Source organism: Palaemon carinicauda, chromosome 3, assembly GCF_036898095.1.
Source record: "Palaemon carinicauda isolate YSFRI2023 chromosome 3, ASM3689809v2, whole genome shotgun sequence".
In the NCBI taxonomy this organism is placed as follows: domain Eukaryota; kingdom Metazoa; phylum Arthropoda; class Malacostraca; order Decapoda; family Palaemonidae; genus Palaemon; species Palaemon carinicauda.
Genome location: NC_090727.1, coordinates 68,644,875 through 68,668,681, shown reverse-complemented (window position 1 = coordinate 68,668,681; position 23,807 = coordinate 68,644,875). Strand labels below are relative to the sequence as shown.

Sequence of the window (23,807 nt, the reverse complement as noted above, 5' to 3'; positions counted from 1 at the left end):
ATAATAATTAAACTGACCCCAAAAAATAAATAAATTACAGTTTCTCTGGACGATACAGATTACGAATTCTGTCATGACCATACCGATTTCATGAAAGTTCCACTAAATAGTAACTGTCCATCAGAATCCACGAGTTTTCCTTTTACCCAAGAGGGTGAGTGACTTGGCAAGCTAGTCACATCGCAAGAGAGTCTGAACTGAAACCGCAGGTGTTCTGGAGTAGAAGATTATATTATGGAGAGTGCTTCCAAGGAATGATAAATTCGAATTTCATCAGGAAATTTACTTTTGACTGATGTATTATCATAAAATAAATAGAGAAGTTTTTTTTTTTTTAAATTTTGGGTGATGTATTATTATCAAACATGGTGGAGTTTTTTTAATGAGTCATGAGATAGATTATGGAAAACTAGTGTACACGACCCATCAAATATAACAATTAGAATAGCGCCAACGTTATCCCTGCGTGTCGTAAGAGGCGACTAAAAGGGACGGGACGAGGGGGCTGGGAACCCCCTCTCCTGTATAAAAAATCCTGTGAGACAGCAACAAAGAGATGGAGCTGGGGGGAGAGTGACTGCTCCCCACACTCTAGTTTTGGGGTGTTTGAATGTGCGTGGATGTAGTACGATAAAGAGTAAAAGATGTGAGATTGGAAGTATGTTTAGAAGTAGAAGTAAGGATGTATTGGCCTTGTGTGAGACAAAGATGAAAGGAAAGGGTGAAGTGATGTTTGGTGAAATGTCTGGTAGAGTGTCTGGGATTGAAAGGGAAAGAGCGAGAGAGGGTGTGGCTTTATTGCTGAGTGAATGGATGACAGGTAAAGTAGTGGAATGGAAGGAGATATCATCTAGGTTAATGTGGGTAAAGGTTAGGTTTGGTAGGGAATGTTGGACGTTTGTCAGTGCGTATGGGCCAGGTAGTGAGAAAAGTGAAGAAGAGCGGAATGAGTTCTGGAATGAATTAACTAGGTGTGTAGAAGGACTGGGTAGAAGGAATTATGTAGTTGTCATGGGTGACTTAAATGCTAGAGTGGGCGCTGGAGAGGTAGAAGGTGTCATTGGGAAGTATGGCGTACCAGGTGAAAATGAGAGTGGTGAGAGACTGGTAGATATGTGTGTTGAACAAGAGATGGTAATAAGTGCTAGCTTTTTTAAAAATAAAAATAAAAATAAGTATACCTGGGTAAGAGTGGCAAATAGAAGAGTAGTAGAAAGGGCATTAATGGATTATGTGTTGATAACTAAAAGAATGTTTGGAAGATTAAAAGACGTGCACGTGTTTAGGGGTATGGCTAAAGGTATGTCTGATCATTTTTTGGTGGAAGGAAAATTAGTTGTAGCAAAAGAGTGGGGGAATAGAGTGGGTGGATGTAAAAGGGAGCTAGTGAGGGTTGAAGAGCTAATAAAACCTGGGGTAAAAAGTAAATATCAGGAAAGGTTGAAAATGGCATATGACGAGGTGAGAGTAAGAGAAACTGGTAATTTAGAGGAGGAGTGGAAGTTAGCAAAAGAAAATTTTGTTGGGATTGCAAGTGATGTATGTGGCAAGAAGGTTGTTGGAGGCAGCATGAGGAAGGGCAGTGAATGGTGGAATGAAGGAGTGAAGGTAAAAGTGGAAGAGAAAAAGAGGGCTTTTGAAGAATGGCTGCAGAGTAATAGTATAGAGAAGTATGAAAAATATAGAGAGAAAAAAGTGGAAGTAAAGCGCAAGGTACGTGAGGCAAAGAAGGCAGCTGACCTGAGGTGGGGTCAGGGACTGGGTCAGTCATATGAAGAGAATAAGAAGAAGTTTTGGAAAGAAGTGAAGAGAGTAAGGAAGGCCGGCGCAAGAATTGAAAAGACTGTGAAAGATGGAAATGGAAGGTTGTTAAAAGGAGAGGAGGCAAGGAAAAGGTGGGCGGAATATTTTGAAAGTTTGCTGAATGTTGAGGATAATAGGGAGGCAGATATAATTGCTGTTCCAGGTGTTGAGGTACCAGTGATGGGAGATGAGAATGAGAGAGAGATTACAATAGAGGAAGTGAGGAGAGCACTAGATGAAACGAGAGTAGGAAAAGCATCTGGTATGGATGGTGTGAAAGCTGAGATGTTGAAGGAAGGGAGTGTGACTGTACTTGAATGGTTGGTGAGATTGTTTAATATGTGTTTTGTGTTGTCAATGGTACCAGTAGATTGGGTCTGTGCTTGTATTGTACCACTATATAAGGGTAAGGGAGATGAGCATGAGTGTTGTAATTCAAGAGGTATTAGTTTGTTGAGTGTAGTTGGAAAAGTGTATGGTAGAGTACTGATTAATAGGATTAAGGATAAAACAGAGAATGCAATCTTGGAGGTACAGGGTGGTTTTAGAAAAGGTAGGGGTTGTATGAATCAGATTTTTACAGTTAGGCAGATATGCGAGAAATATTTAGCAAAAGGTAAGGAGGTGTATGTTGCGTTTATGGATCTGGAGAAAGCATATGATAGAGTTGATAGGGAAGCAATGTGGAATGTGATGAGGTTATATGGAGTTGGTGGAAGGTTTTTGCAAGCAGTGAAAAGTTTCTACAAGGGTAGTAAAGCATGTGTTAGAATAGGAAATGAAGTGAGCGATTGGTTTCCGGTGAGAGTGGGGCTGAGACAGGGATGTGTGATGTCGCCGTGGTTGTTTAACTTGTATGTTGATGGAGTGGTGAGAGAGGTGAATGCTCGAGTGCTTGGACAAGGATTAAAACTGGTAGGCGAGAATGATCATGAATGGGAGGTAAATCAGTTGTTGTTTGCGGATGATACTGTACTGGTAGCAGACACAGAACAGAAGCTTGACCGACTAGTGACAGAATTTGGAAGGGTGTGTGAGAGAAGGAAGTTGAGAGTTAATGTGGGTAAGAGTAAGGTTATGAGATGTACGAGAAGGGAAGGTGGTGCAAGGTTGAATGTCATGTTGAATGGAGAGTTACTTGAGGAGGTGGATCAGTTTAAGTACTTGGGGTCTGTTGTTGCAGTAAATGGTGGAGTGGAAGCAGATGTACGTCAGAGAGTCAATGAAGGTTGCAAAGTGTTGGGGGCAGTTAAGGGAGTAGTAAAAAATAGAGGGTTGGGCATGAATGTAAAGAGAGTTCTATATGAGAAAGTGATTGTACCAACTGTGATGTATGGGTCGGAGTTGTGGGGAATGAAAGTGATAGAGAGACAGAAATTAAATGTGTTTGAGATGAAGTGTCTAAGGAGTATGGCTGGTGTATCTCGAGTAGATAGGGTTAGGAACGAAGTGGTGAGGGTGAGAACGGGTGTAAGAAATGAGTTAGCGGCTAGAGTGGATATGAATGTGTTGAGGTGGTTTGGCCATGTTGAGAGAATGGAAAGTGGCTGTCTGCTAAAGAAGGTGATGAATGCAAGAGTTGATGGGAGAAGTACAAGAGGAAGGCCATGGTTTGGGTGGATGGATGGTGTGAAGAAAGCTCTGGGTGATAGGAGGATAGATGTGAGAGAGGCAAGAGAGCGTGCTAGAAATAGGAATGAATGGCGAGCGATTGTAACGCAGTTCCGGTAGGCCCTGCTGCTTCCTCCGGTGCCTTAGATGACCGCGGAGGTAGCAGCAGTAGGGGACTCAGCAGTATGAAGCTTCATCTTTGGTGGAAAATGTGGGAGGTTGAGCTGTGGCACCCTAGCAGTACCAGCTGAACTCGGCTGAGTCCCTGGTTAGGCTGGAGGAACGTAGAGAGTAGAGGTCCCCTTTTTTGTTTTGTTTCTTGTTGATGTCGGCTACCCCCCAAAATTGGGGAAAGTGCCTTGGTATATGGATGGATATATATATATATATATATATATATATATATATATATATATATATATATATATATATATATATATATATATATATATATATATATATATATATATATATATATATATATATATATATATATATATACATATATATATATATATATATATATATATATATATATATATATATATATATATATATATATATATATATATATATATATATATATATATATATATACTGTATATACTGTAAATTCATCCTTAAAAGTTATATTACCATTCACCTTTCATTGTAGTGTTACATAATTCGATGCTAAATACAAAGTTTCCTCATTCTTGATTATAAAAATATCATTCAACGTAGTATGACTTAGCAAGTAAAAATATGGATTTGAGGCTTGTCGTGATAAGCAAAGACTAATTTCTCAAGTACACAAACTGAAATAACAATTTCTCTTCTTCCAACAGGTGCATGTGTCAACAATACCACGAAAGGATCCGTCTAGAATATGTTATGAACGACCCCATCAACCCAGCTTTTCCCGGAACTAGTTTGTTTACAAACTGGTGTTAGCATTGCGTCATCCAGGTTTGAGTATATTTACACTCAGGGACAATGGATCCATTCTTAATTGCACAAGCGAATAAGTTTATTTATTGTAATTTGGATGTTGCTGAAATAAGACATGAGTGATTTTTCTCAGGGAAGGGGCCTATGAGTGATTTCTCAGAGAAGGGGCCAACGATTATTTTTCTCAGAGAAGAGGCCTACGAGTGATTTCTCAGAGAAGGGGCCAACAAATTATTTTTTCTCAGAGAAAGGGGCCTACGAGTGATTTTCTCAAAGGGGCCTACGAGTGATTTTTTCAAAGGAGCCTAAGAGTGATTTTTCTCAGAGAAGGGACCTGAGTTATTTTTCTCAAAGAAAGGGGCCTACGAGTGATTTTCTCAGAGAAGGGGCCTCCTAGTGATTTTTCTCAAAGGAGCCTACAAGTGATTTTTCTCTGAGAAAGGGGCCATTACTGTCATTTTTCCTTTTAGATGAATATCTCCCGTTAATTCAATCCATCATAAAGACTTAAAGTTAATGAATGAGGCTCAAAAGTATTATAAAGTCATCAGAAAGGTTTCTGGCTTAAGAAGTGGATTAATGTATTGAAAAGATGACTCTAAATTGCTATTCTTTTCGAAGTATTCCTATAAAAAAACTCGTCTATCATTCTTATGAGCCAATGGCCGATGATGAGGTATTAGTTACTTCCTGAACCAAGTAAAGTTCGGTTTTAGAAATTTTCCTGTAAGAATGCAGTGAAATTCATTTTTGTATTTATTCGACCAGTTGTCTGGAATTGGCTAGATCGTTTTTCATTTCCAGGTAACTTTCAGAATGATACAAAACTGCAGTGGCCATTGAACAATGTCTTACTAAATGCTTGACAGTGACCTGCGAGAAACATTTTCTGGCAATCATTGTCTGACTAAATACTTGACAGTGACCTGCGAGAAACATTTTCTGCAAAGCGATGTCTTACTAAATGCAAGAAACATTGTCTGCAAGCAATGTCTTACTAGCTGCTTGATAGTGACCTGCGAAAAACGTTGTCTGCAGAATGATGTCTTACTAAACGCCTGACCATGACCTGCAAGAAACATTGTCTGCAGAGCGATATTTTACTAAACGCCTGACAGAGAACTGCAAGAAATATTGTCTGCAGAGTAATGTCTTACTAAATGCTTGACAGTGACCTGCAAGAAACATTGCCTATACAGTAAAGAAAAACTCTCGTAATTACATTTTGTGTATTAGAAACATTAAAGACCCAGCAAACAGAATAGCACTTCCTACAGACAGATTTGTAAACATTGCAAACGTTTCAACATGTTTTACAAAAGACTCTCGTGATTACATTTTGTGTAATAAAGACCGGGCCAACAGAAATACGTTTCCTACATACAGTTCGGCAAACGACACAATGTTTCAGCATGTTTTACAAAAGGCACTCGTAATCACATTTTGTGCAATATAGACCCGGCCAGCAGAAAAACGTTTCTTACAGACAGTTCCGTAAACAATACAAACGTTTCAACAGGTTTTACAAAAGGCTTTCATAATCCCATTTTGTGTAATATAGACTCGGCCAACAGAATAACGTCCCCTACTGACAGTTCTGTAAATGACACAAATGTTTCAAAATGTTCTACATATTTCTTTTAAACATTATTTGCTGGATGAGCACGGACATAACAGTCGGATGGCTACGCGTTCCACCGATATCGGACTTAACGCTCGGCAAACAAAGCCATCGCTTGTCACTTCCAATTAGAGCCAAGCCCCGATTGGTCAATAATCACATTTGGTGACTGCTAGTAGACGCAAGGGATGCGGAGAGGACGAATTGAAAAGGGAGGAGTAAGTTATCCCTCAGCAAAAGACTGAAATCAAATGATACTGGCGTTGGGGAAGCTGCGAGTCCACCAGTGGACTACAGAACCCTTTCGGCTGTGGACTTTAACGGCTGTGCTGTTGGTGGCGGCGTTGGGATCTACGAAGGATATCAGACCGAACATCGTGGCAGAGGTTCCAACATTGGATATTGGTGAGTTTAATCAAATAAACTTGGTCGCTTATAGCACTATGTCCATTTCATTCAATGCAGATCTAAGTTTAATTTTTTTTGTTCCATTCTGAATTAAATCCATAATCTTTATTCGTATTTCTATTAAATATCTTGATACTTTACTCTTCCTGTGTTCATTTCATTCAATGTATATCTACGTCTCATTTCCTTGTTGCATTCTAAAATAAATCCACAATTTTTGTACATTATTTTTTCTCAAATAAACTTATTTACTTATTTATTCCTGTGTTCATCTCATTCAGAGCAGATCTAAGTCTAATTTCCTTGTTCCATTCTGAAATAAATCCATAATCTTTATTCGTTATTTTTTTGTCAAATATATTTGATACTTTTCTCTTCCTGTGTCTAATTCACTCAGTGTTGATCTACGTATCAATATCTTTACCCCATTCAAAACTAAAATTCCATAATCTTTATAAGTTATTTTTTGTTAAATATACTTGATACTTTTCTCTTCCTGTGTGCATTTCCTTCAATGTAGATATGGGTCTAATTTCCTTGTTCCATTCTGAACTAAATCCACAATCTTTATTGGTTTTTTTTTGAACATCCATTCCAAAAATCTATAATCTTTTTCTTCGAACTTTTTGGTCCAATTTTCCATTTTTTCAATTATTCCATTTGAATTTCTCTAAAAGTAGTTCATGTTTATGCATTCCACTCCTCTTTAACCAATCATTTTCCTTTTGTTGCTTCAAGAAAGATAACCCTACATCAGCTCAAAGAGACACTTGATATATAAGAAAATATAACCTGAATCCTCCAACAACTTTGTAATCTATTATCCAAGAGGATGGAATACTCAACATGATAAATCCCCATTTTACAATATGCCATTTATGCTTTTGTGTTAATTCGTCCAATATTCATCCAATGTTTTGTCTTCAATCAATTCACAATTTCTTTCCAGCAAGCCCTTATACTTCCAGCAAATCCTTAATCTTTTCCAGATACCTTAAACATTATATCATACTAGTGTGCGCGACCCGTCAAAAATGGCGGCTAAATAAAAATACTTATCTGTTATCCATCTGTTAGGTTGAAAAGTGTGTAGTCATACCCTTGTGAGAGAGGGGTTGTTTGTGCACATTTATCTAAATATTTAGCCCTCACTTCTTACGGGTCGCGTACACTAGTATAAACATAAAACATAACATCTTATCCTTAGTGATTTTCCTTTCGAATTTTTTAGGTCCAGTGATTGTAGTGAAAGTAATTGAAGGCTCAGCGGCTAGACTCCCTTGTCGTCATCCGCACTACCCAGAGGACACCTTGAACCTGGTCTTATGGTACCTGGACCATTCCACGAGGCCTTTTCTCAGGTGAGATTCAGTTTTGTACATTCCAACGTTCAGTTTAGGATACTTAAACTTTAAGTTTAGGACATTTAAACGTTCAGTTTCTGACATTTAAGTTGTTGCAGACATTTAAATGTTCAGTTTCAGACATTTCAACGCTCAGTTTCGGACATTTAAACGTTCTGTTTCGGACATTTAATCATTCAATTTCAAACATTTCAACATTCAGTGTCGGACATATCCACGTGCAGTTTCGGAAATTTAAACGTTCAGTTAAGACACTTCAACGTTCAGTTTCAAACATTTGAACATTCATTTTCAGACATTCATTAGGACATTTCAACGTTCTGGTTGTGACATTACAATGTTCAGTTATGGACATTTCAACGCTTAGTTTCAGACATTTCAACGTTCAGTCTAAGATATTCCAACGTTCAGTTTCGGACATTTCAACGTTCAATTTCGGACATTTTAACGTTGAGTTTCGGACATTCCAACGTTTAGTTTTGGACATTTCAACTTTCAGTTTCGGACATTTAAAAGCTCAGTTTAGGACGTTCTAACATTAACGCTTTGTTTGCCTGAGGAATGTCCACACTTATTAGAAATCAATGAGCAATGAGGCTCTTCACAAGCTGTCCGCTCGGAAGAAATTCCGAGCGGTTGATTCACCAGCCGCAATTACTGTTAATCCGCGCGGTTCCAGTGTAGCAGCTTATAGAAACTACGAGTCCACTCAGGGAAAATCCTCTCGTGTGAAGACATGCCTCCTAACGAGTGGCATTATTACCATGCGGAAATATTACCATGCGGAAATATTACCGTGTGGATATATTACCGTGCGGAAATGTTACTGTGTGGAAAAAAAAATCGCTAGGCGGTACATCTTAGCAATCAATGATTGTCAACATTTATACTCGTATAGGTGGATGAGCAACTTGGTGGAGTAATGAGAAGAAATGCTCCCTTAAACCTCGATGAAGTCACTGGCAGCAGGGTGATGGATTTGGTTTAAGGTGAAGGACAAGCTGTCTCTTTGGCTTCTACTCCTGATGCCTGATGGTTGATCTTACTAGAATTAGTATGGACCGGCAGGGGTTGCTTGCCTTAGTTAGATAGGCAATGCACATCACAAGGAACTAGCTATCCTTGGATGTATCTAGCCAATGAATCCTCTATGGATTTAGTCAACTTGGGGTCGCTTCACACTCATGATGATGATGATGATGATGATTGTAAAGCGAGCCTAAGTTACTCCTTGCCATATCAAAACATCTATTCTTACAATATCAATCAATAACAAGTTCTTAATAATGTAAACCCTTGTTCTACAAAATAAGAATAGACAAAAAAGCTTCCATAACTTATTCCTCTCATGCACGAGGGTAAATGCAAATCAAAAATAAAATTGAAATATAAAAAAAGGACTCCAGAGACTAGTACAATTTGTGATCGGCATGCCGGATTTTATTTCACAGTTCGACATGCGCTCGCAACCAGATTCTTACATATAACATATTTCATTACATGCAACTTGCATGTTCCTTTTTATTAATTCGCTCTCTGTCCTAACTAGAGTTTGGTTTTACTCGATAGAGATTGATCAAATATTCAGCTCTCTAATTTTTTATGTTTTGGCGAGCGCTCCGCGGGTAACAAAATTGAATCCGCCGTTTCGCAGAGTGTTTTTGTGATAATGAATGGACCTCGTGAACTATGGCTTAAACAGAATGACAGCACTGGGAAAGAATGGGTGAACGTTTTCATACTTCTTTTGTGCAGTGTTGAGTAAAAGGATGTGGTGGCAAAAAGAGTAGTCGATTTTTATTTCGGTGAGGCTTGAATATGGCATTGGTTGGAAATAAGTGGGGGGTGGGGGGTGACCGCAGGATAGAATAAACATCATGTATAGTTGGTTTAAAGAGGATGTAAATAAATAATATATATATATATATATATATATATATATATATATATATATATATATATATATATATATATATTTACATATATATATATATATATATATATATATATATATATATATATATATTTACATATATATATATATATATATATATATATATATATATATATATATATATATATATATATATATATATTATATATATATATATATATATATATATATATATATATATATATATATATATATATATATATATATATATATATATATATATATATATATTATATATACATACACACACACACACACACATATATATATATATATATATATATATATATATATATATATATATATATATATATATATATAGACATACATACTTAAGAAGTTACATAGTACATTCAGCCTTATAACATCTAATCAATTTACAATATCACAAACGCTACTAAATAAAGATCCAAATACAATAAAAGGACATAAAGAAGACTCAGTTTTAAAATATATAAAATTAGAAACGAAATCTAACTTGAGGAAAGATATGAAGAAGTAATGAATATTCAATGAACACTTACATGCGAATCCCCTCCTTCGTCGAAACAACCTGGAAAAAATTAAATATAATTATTGAGAGACATTTTGAATTACACTAAGTTTAAACTAAACTACTTTTCTTTTTAAAACTCAGAGCAATCTTTTTAATATGAAGTACGTGTTAATTACACCAGATCTAAACTAGATTACATTTCTTTCTGAATCTGAAAGTAATCTTTTTAACATCAAATAATTGTTAATTATACCAGGTCTAAAGTAGATTACATCTCTTTCTAAATCTGAGGGCAATAATTTAATTATAACAATTCTACACTAGATTACATTTATTTATAAATCTGCGAGTAATCCTTTTACATGAAATAAGTGTTAATTGCACCAAGTCTAAACTAGAATACATTTGTTTCTAAATCTGAGATAAATAATTTAACATAATGTAAGAATTAATCACACCAAGTCTAAAATAGATTACATTTATTTCCAAACCAAAAAAAAAGTAATTATTTTTCATTAAAATCTTTCCTCTTCTCTCTCCAAAAGCCACGACGCCCGAAGCCTGGACAAGAATGGAAACATGACCAAAGCAAAATACCCCAAGAGCAAAAAAAAACCATCACCAGCAGTAAGCAAAAACTCAATCAGGCAAAATGAAGTTACAAAAAAGAATAAAAGAAGAAGAACGTTAGACTTCATCTCCCAAAGGAGTATCAGAAGCCTAGATTCAAATGCAGATTCAAGGAAGGACAGGAAGAGTCTCAGTTCTGGAGGAACTACGCTCATCATCAGAAATGTGAGAGACACAGATGAGGCTGAGTACAGATGCAGGATCCATTTCAGGCAGTCTCCCACCTGGACGCAGAGATTGATGTTAGTTGTGGCAGGTAAGACCAAAAGACTTGTTAGAAAAGAACGGATTACGGTAAGACCGTAACATGCGTTAGAATAGACTGGAATATGGAAAGACCGAAAAAATTGTTAGAATAGACCGGAATACAGTAAAACCATAAGACTTGCTAGAATAGACCGGAATACGGTAGGACCATAAGACTTGCTAGAATAGACCGAATTATGGTAAGATCATAAGACATGTTAGAATACGGTAAGAGAGTAAGACTTGTTAGAATAGACCGGAATACAGTAAGACCATACAATCTGTCAGAATAGATTGGAATGCGGAAAGACTGTAAGACTTGCTAGAATAGACCGTAAGACCTGTTAGAATAGACCGGAATATGGTACGACCGTAAGACTTGCTACAATAGACCAGAACCCAAATAACTTTATCTAACTCTTAACGACTTTATATGTAGCATTTCTCGATTCAGAATCAGAATTAGATTATGATAAAAATCATGGTCATAATATACTACTAAGAAACTAAATAACTCTTAGACATTATTTATTTCTAGTATATTTGTTATTTTCTTCTTGACATATCTATAGTGCACTTTGAAATTGAGACTTTTATAATTATAAAATCTAAAATACTTCCCATTACAGAATTGGATCTAACTCCAAACAGCGTACAATAATTGTGAATTATACAGGGTGTTCAAATAGTCTCCACGCAGTAAGTAGTTGGACGACAGCCGACTATTTTAACACCCTGTATAGTCACCGCAAAAATTTTCAGGCGAAATAAGCCCCACACCTGATGATGCCATAGCCAATCACATTGGCAGCAGTCACAACACATCCCCTTACAAATTTTAAAGTATATTAACTTATAATCAATTTGAGGGGATGTTATGTGACCGCTGTTAACACAGGAGACACTATGATTGGCTATGACGTCATCAGGGGTGGAGCTTAATTTGCCCGAAATCTCTGCGGCGACTATAGTAAATACCACAGCAATATAGATGTATTTTCCCTGCTTTAAACAGATGACGTTGAGACAGTAGTTTTGAAGGACAGCACAGGTCGAACCGTGAACACCCAAGTAGGACCTCTAGCAGAAGGGGCTAACCTCACACTGACATGTCAAGCTTCACATGGTGAGCCTTGAGTAGATACCCGAGTTGGACCTCTTTCTAAAATAATCTCATCTCCTTTCATGAATTCCTCTGGTTATGAAAAGCCAAACGTCAATTTTACATTCATCATTATAAGCCGTAACTTGTCAACTGCATGACGAGAGCCTCAGACATGTTCTTCCACTCGCATCTCTGTTTATGATCTTTCTATGTCAGTTTAAACCCGCAAATTTGCTTATTTCATCAATCCATTGCCATCTCTTCCTTCCCCTGCTTATTTTGCAATCTTTATGCCCATCAATTGTCTGTCATGCTCATCATATGTCCTGCCAATGTCCAATTCTTTTTCTTACATGTTAAAATAAACTCTACATTAGTTTGCTCTAATTCTGTCTCATAGTGATATTACCATTACCTATTGATGAATTGGTTGAAGCTTACAATTACATTTCTTATCATGGGAACTCCAATCTTGTTTCCCCTTTATTAAAGAGGTTAAAAAAAAACTTACATTTCCTCTTCATTAGATGATCAAACATCATTTCTACTTCTGATGTTTAAAAAGGCCAACCATATCTCTTAATAATTCTCTCGTTAGAAAAAATTAAGTCTCAAATAAGTATAATAACCCTTATTATACCTTTGGACCAGGGGTTCCCAACCTTTTAGTTCTTCTGTACCATTTGGACATGTTAATAGATTCCTATGAACCCGTAAAATTGAGGATTAAAAAGAGAAATGATGAAACTGATATTGTGATGTAATTCTATTGTTCAATCTCAATGCAAATTACATTATGCATTGCAAAATACTGGCTATTTTCTGATCTCATGTACCCCTTGAAGAGTAAATATGCACCACTGGGGGTACTTATACCCCAGGTAGAGAACCCCTGTACTAGATGAATATTTTTATCACCAAAATATATTCAGATGTACCGGCTATTCTCTCAGAGCCAATGTATCCCCTGAATAGTAAATATGTACCACTGGGGGTATATGTACCCCAGGTTGAGAACCCTTGCTTAACACCTTATTTCTGATTTGGAAGACTAAGAAATCAAGGATATGTATGAGATCACCACATATCATGTGGATACAGTATGAAAAGTAATGGCCTAAGAACACTAACCTGAGGAACACCAGATATCACTTTCTTATGGTGCCAATCAACAACAACTTTTAGCAATCTATGACTTAAATTTTTTAAAACAGAACATGCTATGAAAAGACCTCCTAATTGCAATTGTTTAAGTTTGAAAACAATGGCCTCATGATTAACACAGTCAAGGGCAGCACTAAAATCAAAGCCAATCATACGAACTTCCTCACCACAATCAATGGATTTCTGAACAGCATTGGAAGTAGTATGGGGGGGGGGGCATCACATACTTTTAGGTCTCTACCAAAGGGCAATTACAAACTGGGGAACAAATGATTATCTTCAGCCTATCTATCCATGAATGCCATTTTGGTTTTACATTCCTTATCACCCATCGCTTCCATTCCCGATCTTTTCTCTGGAAAGAAATACTATGGTCGTTTCGAAGATTATAATTCTTCTTTCGTTACTTTTCGATTACTGGCACTGACAGTCCCTGAGCGGAGAGCGTCTCTTTCTTGTCGGTAAAACAACGAGAAAAATCTGGCTGTAATGTGATGAAATTAGGATAACAGAGAGAGAGAGAGAGAGAGAGAGAGAGAGAGAGAGAGAATGGCTTGCTATGGGAAGAGAGGGAGTTTGCTATAATAAAGAAAGAGAGAGAGAGAGAGAGAGAGAGAGAGAGAGAGAGAGAGAGAGAGAGAGAGAGAGAGAGAGAGAGAGAGAGAGAGAAGGCATTGGAGATGACACATTGAATACTTCTAAAATATAATAATTTTTTGGAAATTTTTCACCTTCATGACACATTTTTCATACCTCAATAAGTTTATCGATACGTATAAGTGCCTTGATAATTAATCTTACCAGCAAAGGACCTTGAAGCTAAAAATAATTATAGAAAGTCTTTATGACTAATGTTATTTTGGTCATATATTTTCACTAGTACATTTTAAAATTCATTTCTTACGATGTAGTTTGAAATATTCACTGTACTAATAAAATAATGACCGAAGTTGATGACAGAAAAACCAAATCTTTAGATTTTTCCAGATAAAAATTAATTTTATTTTCATCACCAGAATAATATATATATATATATATATATATATATATATATATATATATATATATATATATATATATATGAATATATATATATATAATATATATATATATATATATATATATATATATATATATATATATATATGAATATATATATATATATATATATATATATATATGTATATATATATATATATATGAATATATATATATATATATATATATATATATATATATATATATATATATATATATATATATATATATATATGAATATATATATATATGTATACATATATATATATATATATATATATATATATATATATATATATATATATATATATATATATATACACGTACAGTATATATATATATATATATATATATATATATATATATATATATATATATATATATTTATATATATACATATGTATGTATATATATATATATATATATATATATATATATATATATATATATATATATATATATATATTATATGTGTGTGTGTGTGTGTGTATCATATAGAAATATATATATATACATACGTATATATATATATATATATATATATATATATATATATATATATATATATATATATGCCTTCGTAATTAATGATAACAGCACATCATCTTTGAACCTGAACACCATAAATGACTTAGAAAAATAAAATAATTAAATACAGAAATAATACCATGAACTTATACCTGACAATGATTTTTAATCACTCTAAACCATTCCTCCTCAGGAACATCAGACGTGGAGAGTCTCTGGTGGTTCGTGGAGGGGCAGCCTTTAGACACCTCCTGGGCGTCTGCAGGAGAAGGCATCGTCGTCAACCGCCTAGCCATCACGGTGGTCCAGGAGAGTTACCAGAACGCCAATATCACTTGCAATCTCGTCACTACTGATAAGAGGAACCCTAACATAGCTGCTAATATCACCGAGAGGTCAATTACTATCGCCATGTACTGTGAGTTCAATAGGTCGATTACTATCGCCATGTTCTGTGAGTTCGATAGCTCGATTACTATTGCTATGCTCTGCGAGTTCATTTGGGTCGATTGCTATCGCAATGTGCTGTGAGTTTAATACGTCGATTACTATCGCCATGTACTGTGAGTTCAATAGGTCAATTACTATCACCATGTACTGAGTTCAATAGGTCGACTACTATTGCCATGTTCTGTGAATTCAATAGGTCGATTACTATCGCTACGTTCTATGAATTCAATAGGTCGACTACTAACGTTATGTACTGTGAGTTCAATAAGTCAAGTACTATAATCATGTTCTGTGAGTTCAATATGTCAATTACTATCGTATGTACTGTGAGTTCAATAGGTTGATTACTATCGCTATGTTCTGTGAATTCAATGGGTCGATTACTATCGTCATGTACTGTGAGTTCAATTAACGATTACTATCGCCCTGTTCTGTGAATTCAGTAGGTCGATTACTATCGCCATGTATTGTGAGTTCAATGTGTCGATTACTATCACCATGTACTGTGAGTTCAATAGTTCGATTGCTATAGCATGTATTGTAAGTTTAATAGGTCGATTACTATCGCCATGTACTGTGAGTTCAATAGGTCAATTACTATCGCCATGTACTGTGAGTTTAATACATTGATTACTATCGCCCTGTACTGTGAGTTCAATACGTCGATTACTATCATCATGTACCGTGAGTTCAATGGGTCAAAGATATTTTGAATGTTTCGTGTATTAACATTTTAATTATTTGTGAGATTACGTCACTTGAACTTGTCATTGAGTTAAATACCCCCATTACACACATCAGTTCTAACTCCCGTTCCCATACCGACCAAGGAACAATACAGGAATGGGAGAGGTTGGGACAGGGGACATAAATGGAACACCATATGATGTTAACAGAATTCCTTCGAGTGGTAGGAATGGTTGAGACAGCTGAGTTCAGGTTGCATGTTCAAAAATATAGCCGTTCCCCTTTCGTTCCATGTGAACGGTAATGTAGCCTTAGCACATTGGTAATGCAACTGATGGAAAATCTTAGAAGACTTTCTCAATACAGAAGGTCCCCAAATTACAAACATTCGGAGAAATAAACACAAATCCAACTAAAATTAACAAAGATAAGATAAAGAAATACTGTAATAAAATGATATTAAATCATTAAATACAGTGAGGAAAATGACATTTGTATTAACCTGATATGAAATCTGACTATTTGTTGACTTATGTAGCTGGGAATCTTGGGCATGGGATTCAAGTTAGGCCTGCACTAGGCCAAAATTTAACAAAATTCGACTTATCAACAGATTCTTGGAACCTATTAAGCTCATAAGTTGAGGCCCTTCTATAAGAAAATTTTTGTGCAATTGAAGAAGAATCAGGCAAATGTGTTTCTCAACAGTAAATTTGGAATCAAGAATCACGCTGAAAATCTTAATAGATAAAGATACATTAATCCATGCAGAGATTTGGATGTTGTATCTACATTAAGGAGATAGAATTAATGCAAAGAGAGTAGCGTCACCTTCATATGCAACAAGCTTGTACTCTATGCCAATCCGCATATGTGGATATAGTATGAAAAGTAATGAGCCAAGAACACTACCTTGAGGAACACCAGATATCACTTTTCTTTATTCACTATGGTGCCCATCAACAACTCTTAGTAATTAATTACTTAAAAATTAAAAAAAAAAAAGAACATGCTAAGAAAAAGCCTCTTAATTGCAACTCTTTGAGTTTGAAAACAAGGGCCTTATGATGATTAACACAGTCAAAGGCAGGACTAAAATCAAGGCCAATCATACGGACTTCCTGACCACAATCAAGGGATTTCTGTGTAGCATTGGAAGTTGTTAAGGGCACCACATGCTCTTAGGTCTCCGCCAAAGCCAAAGGGCAAACTAAGGAATAAATGATTACCCACATCATATCTATCTATTCAAACGTTTTGCTAAAAGACATTCAAGAACTGTAGGTAATATTTAAATTATAGAAATTTACCAAATGAAGTAATATCAAGTGCAAAAAGAACTTGTTAATCAGTTACCTTTCCAAAGATGATAGGCCTCCTACTTCTCCAAATAACCAGGGTTTGTCCTTTACTAGGTACTTTAGCACATGAGAAGGAATACGCCTATTTTTTATGCTGACCAGATTCTCATTCAAGAGAACAATATGCTCAACACTTATACAATTGTGACCCATTCAAAAGCTAAACATCACTCAAAATGTCATTCCAGTCTGCTTGAAATTTTATATATATATCTTACATGAGTATGACACATCAGGAACAGGCTTCTTAACCTTAAATACTAATGAAACCAAGGCAAGACCAGACATCCCAACTGGAAAACAAACCTTACTTGTTATAACCCCAGGGGAATCAAACTAGTCAAATCAAGCGTGTTAACAACTGATTATTAAATAGAGCAAGGCTGAAACAGCAAAGATATTGTCGGTTACTGTATCCTCTTCTTTCATCTGCAGATGTTCCTGTGGCCGTGATGGAGAGTGACGGTGGACGCGCCCTCCTCGGAGGTGGCCTGGAACTGATGGAGGGACAGACGCTGTCCTTCTTGTGCTCCGTCCGAGCAGACCCACCAGTCTACAACTTAATCTGGCTTCACAATGTAAGTATTGACATTACAGGAAAGGAATATCGGATTTGTTTATATTAACACCATAGCCTCGAAAGCTAAAACATTAAAAATAATAGGGTCAAAAAGTACCACACTTAATATCAGGTCAGTAAATGTTATATTTCATGTTCAAGGACCCTCCTTACTCATCAAGATGAAGGTAAATATATATTACTCCTATTGGTGAATGACCTACCAATCATTAGGTTAAGTGTCAATAACTTCCTATCTGAATAGGGATAGACTCTCATTACTAATTAAAAGTAAGGTGATAAACAGCTACTCTTAAAGCGGAAGGATTCGTGTTACACATGAATAATTCGGTCGAAAACAGCTAACCTTATATTAGGAGAACTCTCATTACCCAACAAGAGGAGTGGCAATACCTACAACTTCTAATAAGAAAAGAGATTGTACGTTTCTTCTTTATGAGAATCAAAATTGACAATCTTTTGTATTTTTCTATGTTGGTATTTATAACCTGGGGAATCTTATGAACTTTTTGGATACTTTTATAATGATCACTGAATGGAGAAGTGAATGATAATTTGTATGACTGAATAAACAGAGGTTAATTTGTATAGCAGACTTGAAAGTAGTGATTAATCTACATCTCCATCTGTGCATCAGGGCAAAGGGAGGGACGTTGGAGGGCGAGTCCTAGCAAGAGACAATTCGTCTTTGGTCATATCGCCCGTGACGCGCCAAGACACCGGTATCTACGCCTGCTTGGCATCAAACTCGGAGGGGGACGGTCACTCGAATGCCATTCCAGTTGTCGTCAAGCGTGAGTTTCTATCAAATTGCATCTGACTGAAAAGTCATTTATGTAAGCAAAGCACATAGTCCAAACACCCCTTTTTTTATAAGTGGATAGGCAACAAGCATTTAGAATGAATTGGATAGACTTTAGAGAGCATATGAATTTGATATACTTTAGAGACCGCATATGAGTATGATCACTATAGAGGCAGAATATGAATTTGATATACTTTAGAGACCGCATATGAATTTCATATACTTGTAACGGGCCGAGAGAGGCTTTGACTAAGAAGGCAGGATGAAAGCAACTGAGTAACTTTATTACAGAACACAAGCTTATATATACATCAAGTCCAGACAAGAAGGACATAAAAACATAACAGGCAATTTCATGTTCAATGGACAACCGTTTCTGTTAACAGTTACTGGTAAGAAAAACAGACATGTTTATTCAGGTCCCTGTCAGTGCGAGGGGAGGGCGAAGATACAAAGCATAATATATATATAAAAAAACTGTTGTTACAATGTACGATCATGTGGCACATGGTTGGTACATACTTTAGAGTCAGCATATGAATTTGATATACTTTAGAGACAGCATATGAATTTAATACACTTTAGAGACAACATATGAATTTGATATACTTTAGAGACAGCATATGAATTTAATACACTTTAGAGACAACATATGAATTTGATATACTTTAGAGACAGCATATGAATTTAATACACTTTAGAGACAACATATGAATTTGATATACTTTAGAGACAGATTATGAATTTCATATACTATACAGACAGCATATAAATTCAATATACTTAGTTTACAGACAGCATGTCATGTAAAAGATGTTAGTGTGTAATTACTTTTGCTAAATGATCACGTACCTAATTTTCTAATATGTAATATTCCAGATACAGAAAGTCGTGTAAATTTGCTGATATATGGGTTATGATTTGATTGAAATACTGTCATTGCTTAGCAGAAAGCAATAATGTACATAAATATAATTTTTAATGTCACTTCTTACTGCAATCAGAAAGTATACGTGTAACTGTGCTGCAGTGAAGTAAAATAATGCATATCTCGATTATAAGTCTTCTTTTACGCATATCTACACATAATACCAATTATTGTCTGTAATATTTATAAAAACAGAATTATGGCAGATTTTTTTGCTTTTACAGTATGTTACTACGAAAATTACATCACACATACATGAATAAACACTCATGTTCAAATCTACAGATACACATATATCTATAGATATATATATATATATATATATATATATATATATATATATATATATATATATATATATATATATATATATATATATATTTATATATGATTAGATAGATATATGCATATATATATTATATATACATATATATACATACATATGCAGTGTGTGTGTGTACATATATGTATACACACATATATATATATATATATATATATATATATATATATATATATATATATATATATATATATATATATATATATATATATGTATATATATATGTATATATATACATCTATATATATACATATACTGTATATACATATATATATATATATATATATATATATATATATATATATATATATATATATATATATATATATATACATATATTTTTGGGCTCAAGCCATGTCGTCCTGATGGAAGTTCCTATAGGGTAGCTTCCTAGGGTATATTACAACTACGGCGATATTCCCAGAGAATTTACCTTAAGGTACCAGAATTCTAACTCCTGGAGCGAGTATCCCTCGTGAAAGGGATATCGCGACATATCAGAGGACGTATTCTAGACACGCCACATGGCAATCTACATCCTGGACAGAGATTTCGTCTCGTAGGAGGTGATTGGCGAGATACGAATTCGGGAAAGAAAAAGGGGAGCCGCTCCCAAGGCTTCCCTATCCTCCGATTCGTATGCGTGCCTGGCGCCAATCCTGGCGCCATCTGTATTCCTTTTTGCGTAGCTTAACAACTCGGTGTTTTTTCCTGTTTTTCTCGCAAATCTTGGATTTATTCTACTTTTCATGGCTTCTCCGTCTTCGTCGGCCTCTGATAAGTTGAGTATAGTGTCTTTTATGTATAAATGTAGGCTCTTGGTAAAATTTTGAGTGATTAATAGGATTAATCTTTGATACAAGAGCCGTAGCCTACCAGAGGCGTCTTGGACGCTGTCGCTCGCTAGGTATAAATTAGTTAGTCAGAGCGACATTCCTGGTTGTTTTGCTTTAATAAATTTTAGCTATTTAGCATTACATAGGATTTCCTTTCGTGCTTAGTATTATTTGGCGAAGTATTCGCCATTCTGGCCTACGCTAGGCCATGTAGCCTAGTCGTTTGGTCCTAGTACTTCATGCATGATTATGGTTTTTCCGAGTGTAATTAAAATTTTATTGAAGCTTTAGGCTATATTTTATACATTTTAGACTGTGTGGAATATTTCCAAGATAGTATACGAGTGAGTTTCGGTGATTTAGGTAATCGATTCTCTTGGTGCCTAGGCTAGTTGCTTATGGAGCCTTAGTATACTTTATCATACTCCCTGGTTGCTTTCTTTTCTTCGGAGAAGGTATGCAATCCCTTTCCCTCTGTTTAAGCCTTGGGCTTATCCCTAAGTGGTTTTTTCCGAATTTATTTTCGATAAAACTATACTAGGGTGTTACTGTACCTTCCTGTTCCTGTAGTTATGGTTCAAGAGGGACAGAACAACAGAGTTTTTTAGTCTGAGTCTGTGTTGTCTGGCTTGGGGCTGAGTCCCCCTCGCTGACCTAACACAGACAAAGGGAGCTTAGCTCCCTTAGGTCACTACCAAAGGTTTCTGTGGATATGATTCCTTCTTTTGTGATCTACCAGACTAGTCCTTGTTGCTGTTCTCGGGGAAGGATAAGTTCTTTCCTTGGGAGTAGCAACGCCTTCCTTGCTTTGGTGCTCTGGGAGCTGGCAAGTATTGCTGGCCTTCCCCCTTAGATCTCCCTTAGGCTAAGATAAGTTTCTTGGCTGCGGGTGATCTGTCACTAAAGCAAGGTTGGCAGGACCCTCTTGTCCCTTCCCCCTCTTTCTTCATAATGGCCGAGCCATTACTGTACTGTACGTCGTTCTACATCTGGACCTAGTATAGGTTAGGATGTGGAATTGACTCAGCCCCTTGCCGGCCGGCAGAGCTGCTGGCCGGCAAGGGTCTTATGTTTTCGAGTGCTGCCCGGACCTCTCTTGGTCCCTCATCCATGCCTGCCGGCAGAGCCAGACGGCATTGGTCAGGAAGCCTGAATTAGTTTCTCCCCTTCCTTATATGCATTCTTTCGGTTGCCGGGCTTGGAGGTTGTGTACACTCTTATCCCGGCATCCATTCTATTTTTCTTCTAGTGCTGTACCTGACCCGGCTGCCGGCCTCATAGGCCGGCAGCCGGGCAGGTGTAGTCCTCTGGTTCTTTTGCTGCCGGCTGGCATCGGTCTTGTTCCTTTGCCGGCCGGCTTATGTCAGCCCTTGTCTGCCGGTCACCAAGAGTGTGGCCGGCAGCTGGGTACTACCTTGTGTAGTTGCTGGCCGGCAGCCATTGCCGGCCAACATTGGCTGTTACCGGCCGGCAGTTGCTGCCGACCGGCACAGGCATTTGAACCAGAGTGCTGCCGCCCTATAGCTGTTAAGTAGTATACTTTAAAGCTAGTTGTGGTGTGTCATCCCCCTATACTGTACTAGTATTCTTCAGTATAACATATACAGTAAGAAGAAAACTATGGTAAGGGTTTTGGTACAGCACTGTGTCTTCTAACACTATTGTGTTTTCTTGCACATCCCTTTGCTGTTGCCCTACAGATAGGAAGCTGAGTTCTTTCCTGTCTATTATCCAGGATTTTAAAATCATTGCTTAGGTGTGAGCTCCACCTGTTTCCTCTGGAAACCTTGCATTGGTTACTCTAGAAGAGATAAACCATTTTGATTTTATTATCTGGAAGGCTGCAACAATGGGTTGTGAGGGAAATACAAGTGTGTGTCTTTCCTTTCTGAATTGTTATGCTATACTATGCATATCCAGTGATACATAGTTCACTTGATACTCATGGAAATTTCTTCTCTTTACAGAAGGACACTCCGAAGTGGGGAAGTGCTTTCTGCAATGTCAGCAGCAAGAACCTCTGCGGACATGAGTTTTGTAGGAGACACGCAGCATACACTGTCTCCAAGGATGATCTCCGGTATTGGGACCCTCAGGTATGTACTGTGTGCACTAACCTGATTACTGAGACCTTTAATTCCCCTAGGACAAAGGAATCAAGGGATATAGCTAGGAAGAAGCTTCGTACCTGGGTAAGGGGCTTCCAAAAGAACACTTCTGGCCCTTCTCTTCCAAGTGAGAAGATGAGGGCGTATCTTTTCCCTAAGGCATCAGCTGATGCAGTGATTCCCCAGCCTCAAGAGGAGATCCCCTAAGTTCAGATCCAGGTGGATGCTGAAGTCGCGGTCGCAATGCAAGACATCCAGTTAGATGACAGGATGTCTGATGTGGACGGGTGTCAGGAGGAAGACCTCCCGGCAGAAGCCCAGGATGAAGTTCAAGCCCCAGACGTTGTAGAGGTAGACGTCGACGAGGTGTCGGCTACTCCGGTTCAGATTCCGGAGCCTATTCCCTCTACATCGGCCGGTCTCCCAGTAGAGCTGGGACAGGCCCTCTCTTCTATTGTTGGAATGATCCAACAAATGCAGAAGGAGAATCAGGAGAAGGCGGCTGCAATGGAACTGCGAATGCAGTGCCTTGCAGAATCACATGGGCCCCAGAAAAAAGCTCAATGTGAAAGACCTTCCCTTGTGCTCAGATGCTATCCCATGGAGGTATGCTGAGCACATGCCGATGACGACTGGAAAGATCGTCATCTCGGATAAGCTGGGCTCAGTTCCCCTGGAGGAGGTGGAATTCTGGCCCAGCAAGGCATCATATCCGGACTGTTATGTCCGGCTGAGGAAGGAACCAGCTTCAAAGGAGGAGACAGAGCCGAAGGAGGTCATAGTGATGGACCATGCTAAGGCTCAAGCTCTA

At 36.9% G+C, this 23,807-nt stretch overlaps 1 protein-coding gene across 1 annotated transcript in view; it reads left to right on the top strand.

The window, feature by feature from the left end:
- The first annotated feature begins 4,270 nt into the window (after positions 1-4,270).
- LOC137638318 (uncharacterized) overlaps positions 4,271-23,807 on the top strand; it is a 41,652-nt gene continuing 22,115 nt past the window's right edge. The window contains exons 1-7 of the mRNA XM_068370380.1: positions 4,271-6,370; positions 7,605-7,734; positions 10,733-11,073; positions 12,079-12,189; positions 15,092-15,316; positions 17,832-17,974; positions 18,614-18,770. Of these exons, the coding sequence (XP_068226481.1) occupies positions 6,217-6,370; positions 7,605-7,734; positions 10,733-11,073; positions 12,079-12,189; positions 15,092-15,316; positions 17,832-17,974; positions 18,614-18,770 (1,261 nt within the window). The 5' untranslated portion in view covers positions 4,271-6,216. The remainder of the gene's footprint in view (positions 6,371-7,604; positions 7,735-10,732; positions 11,074-12,078; positions 12,190-15,091; positions 15,317-17,831; positions 17,975-18,613; positions 18,771-23,807) is intronic.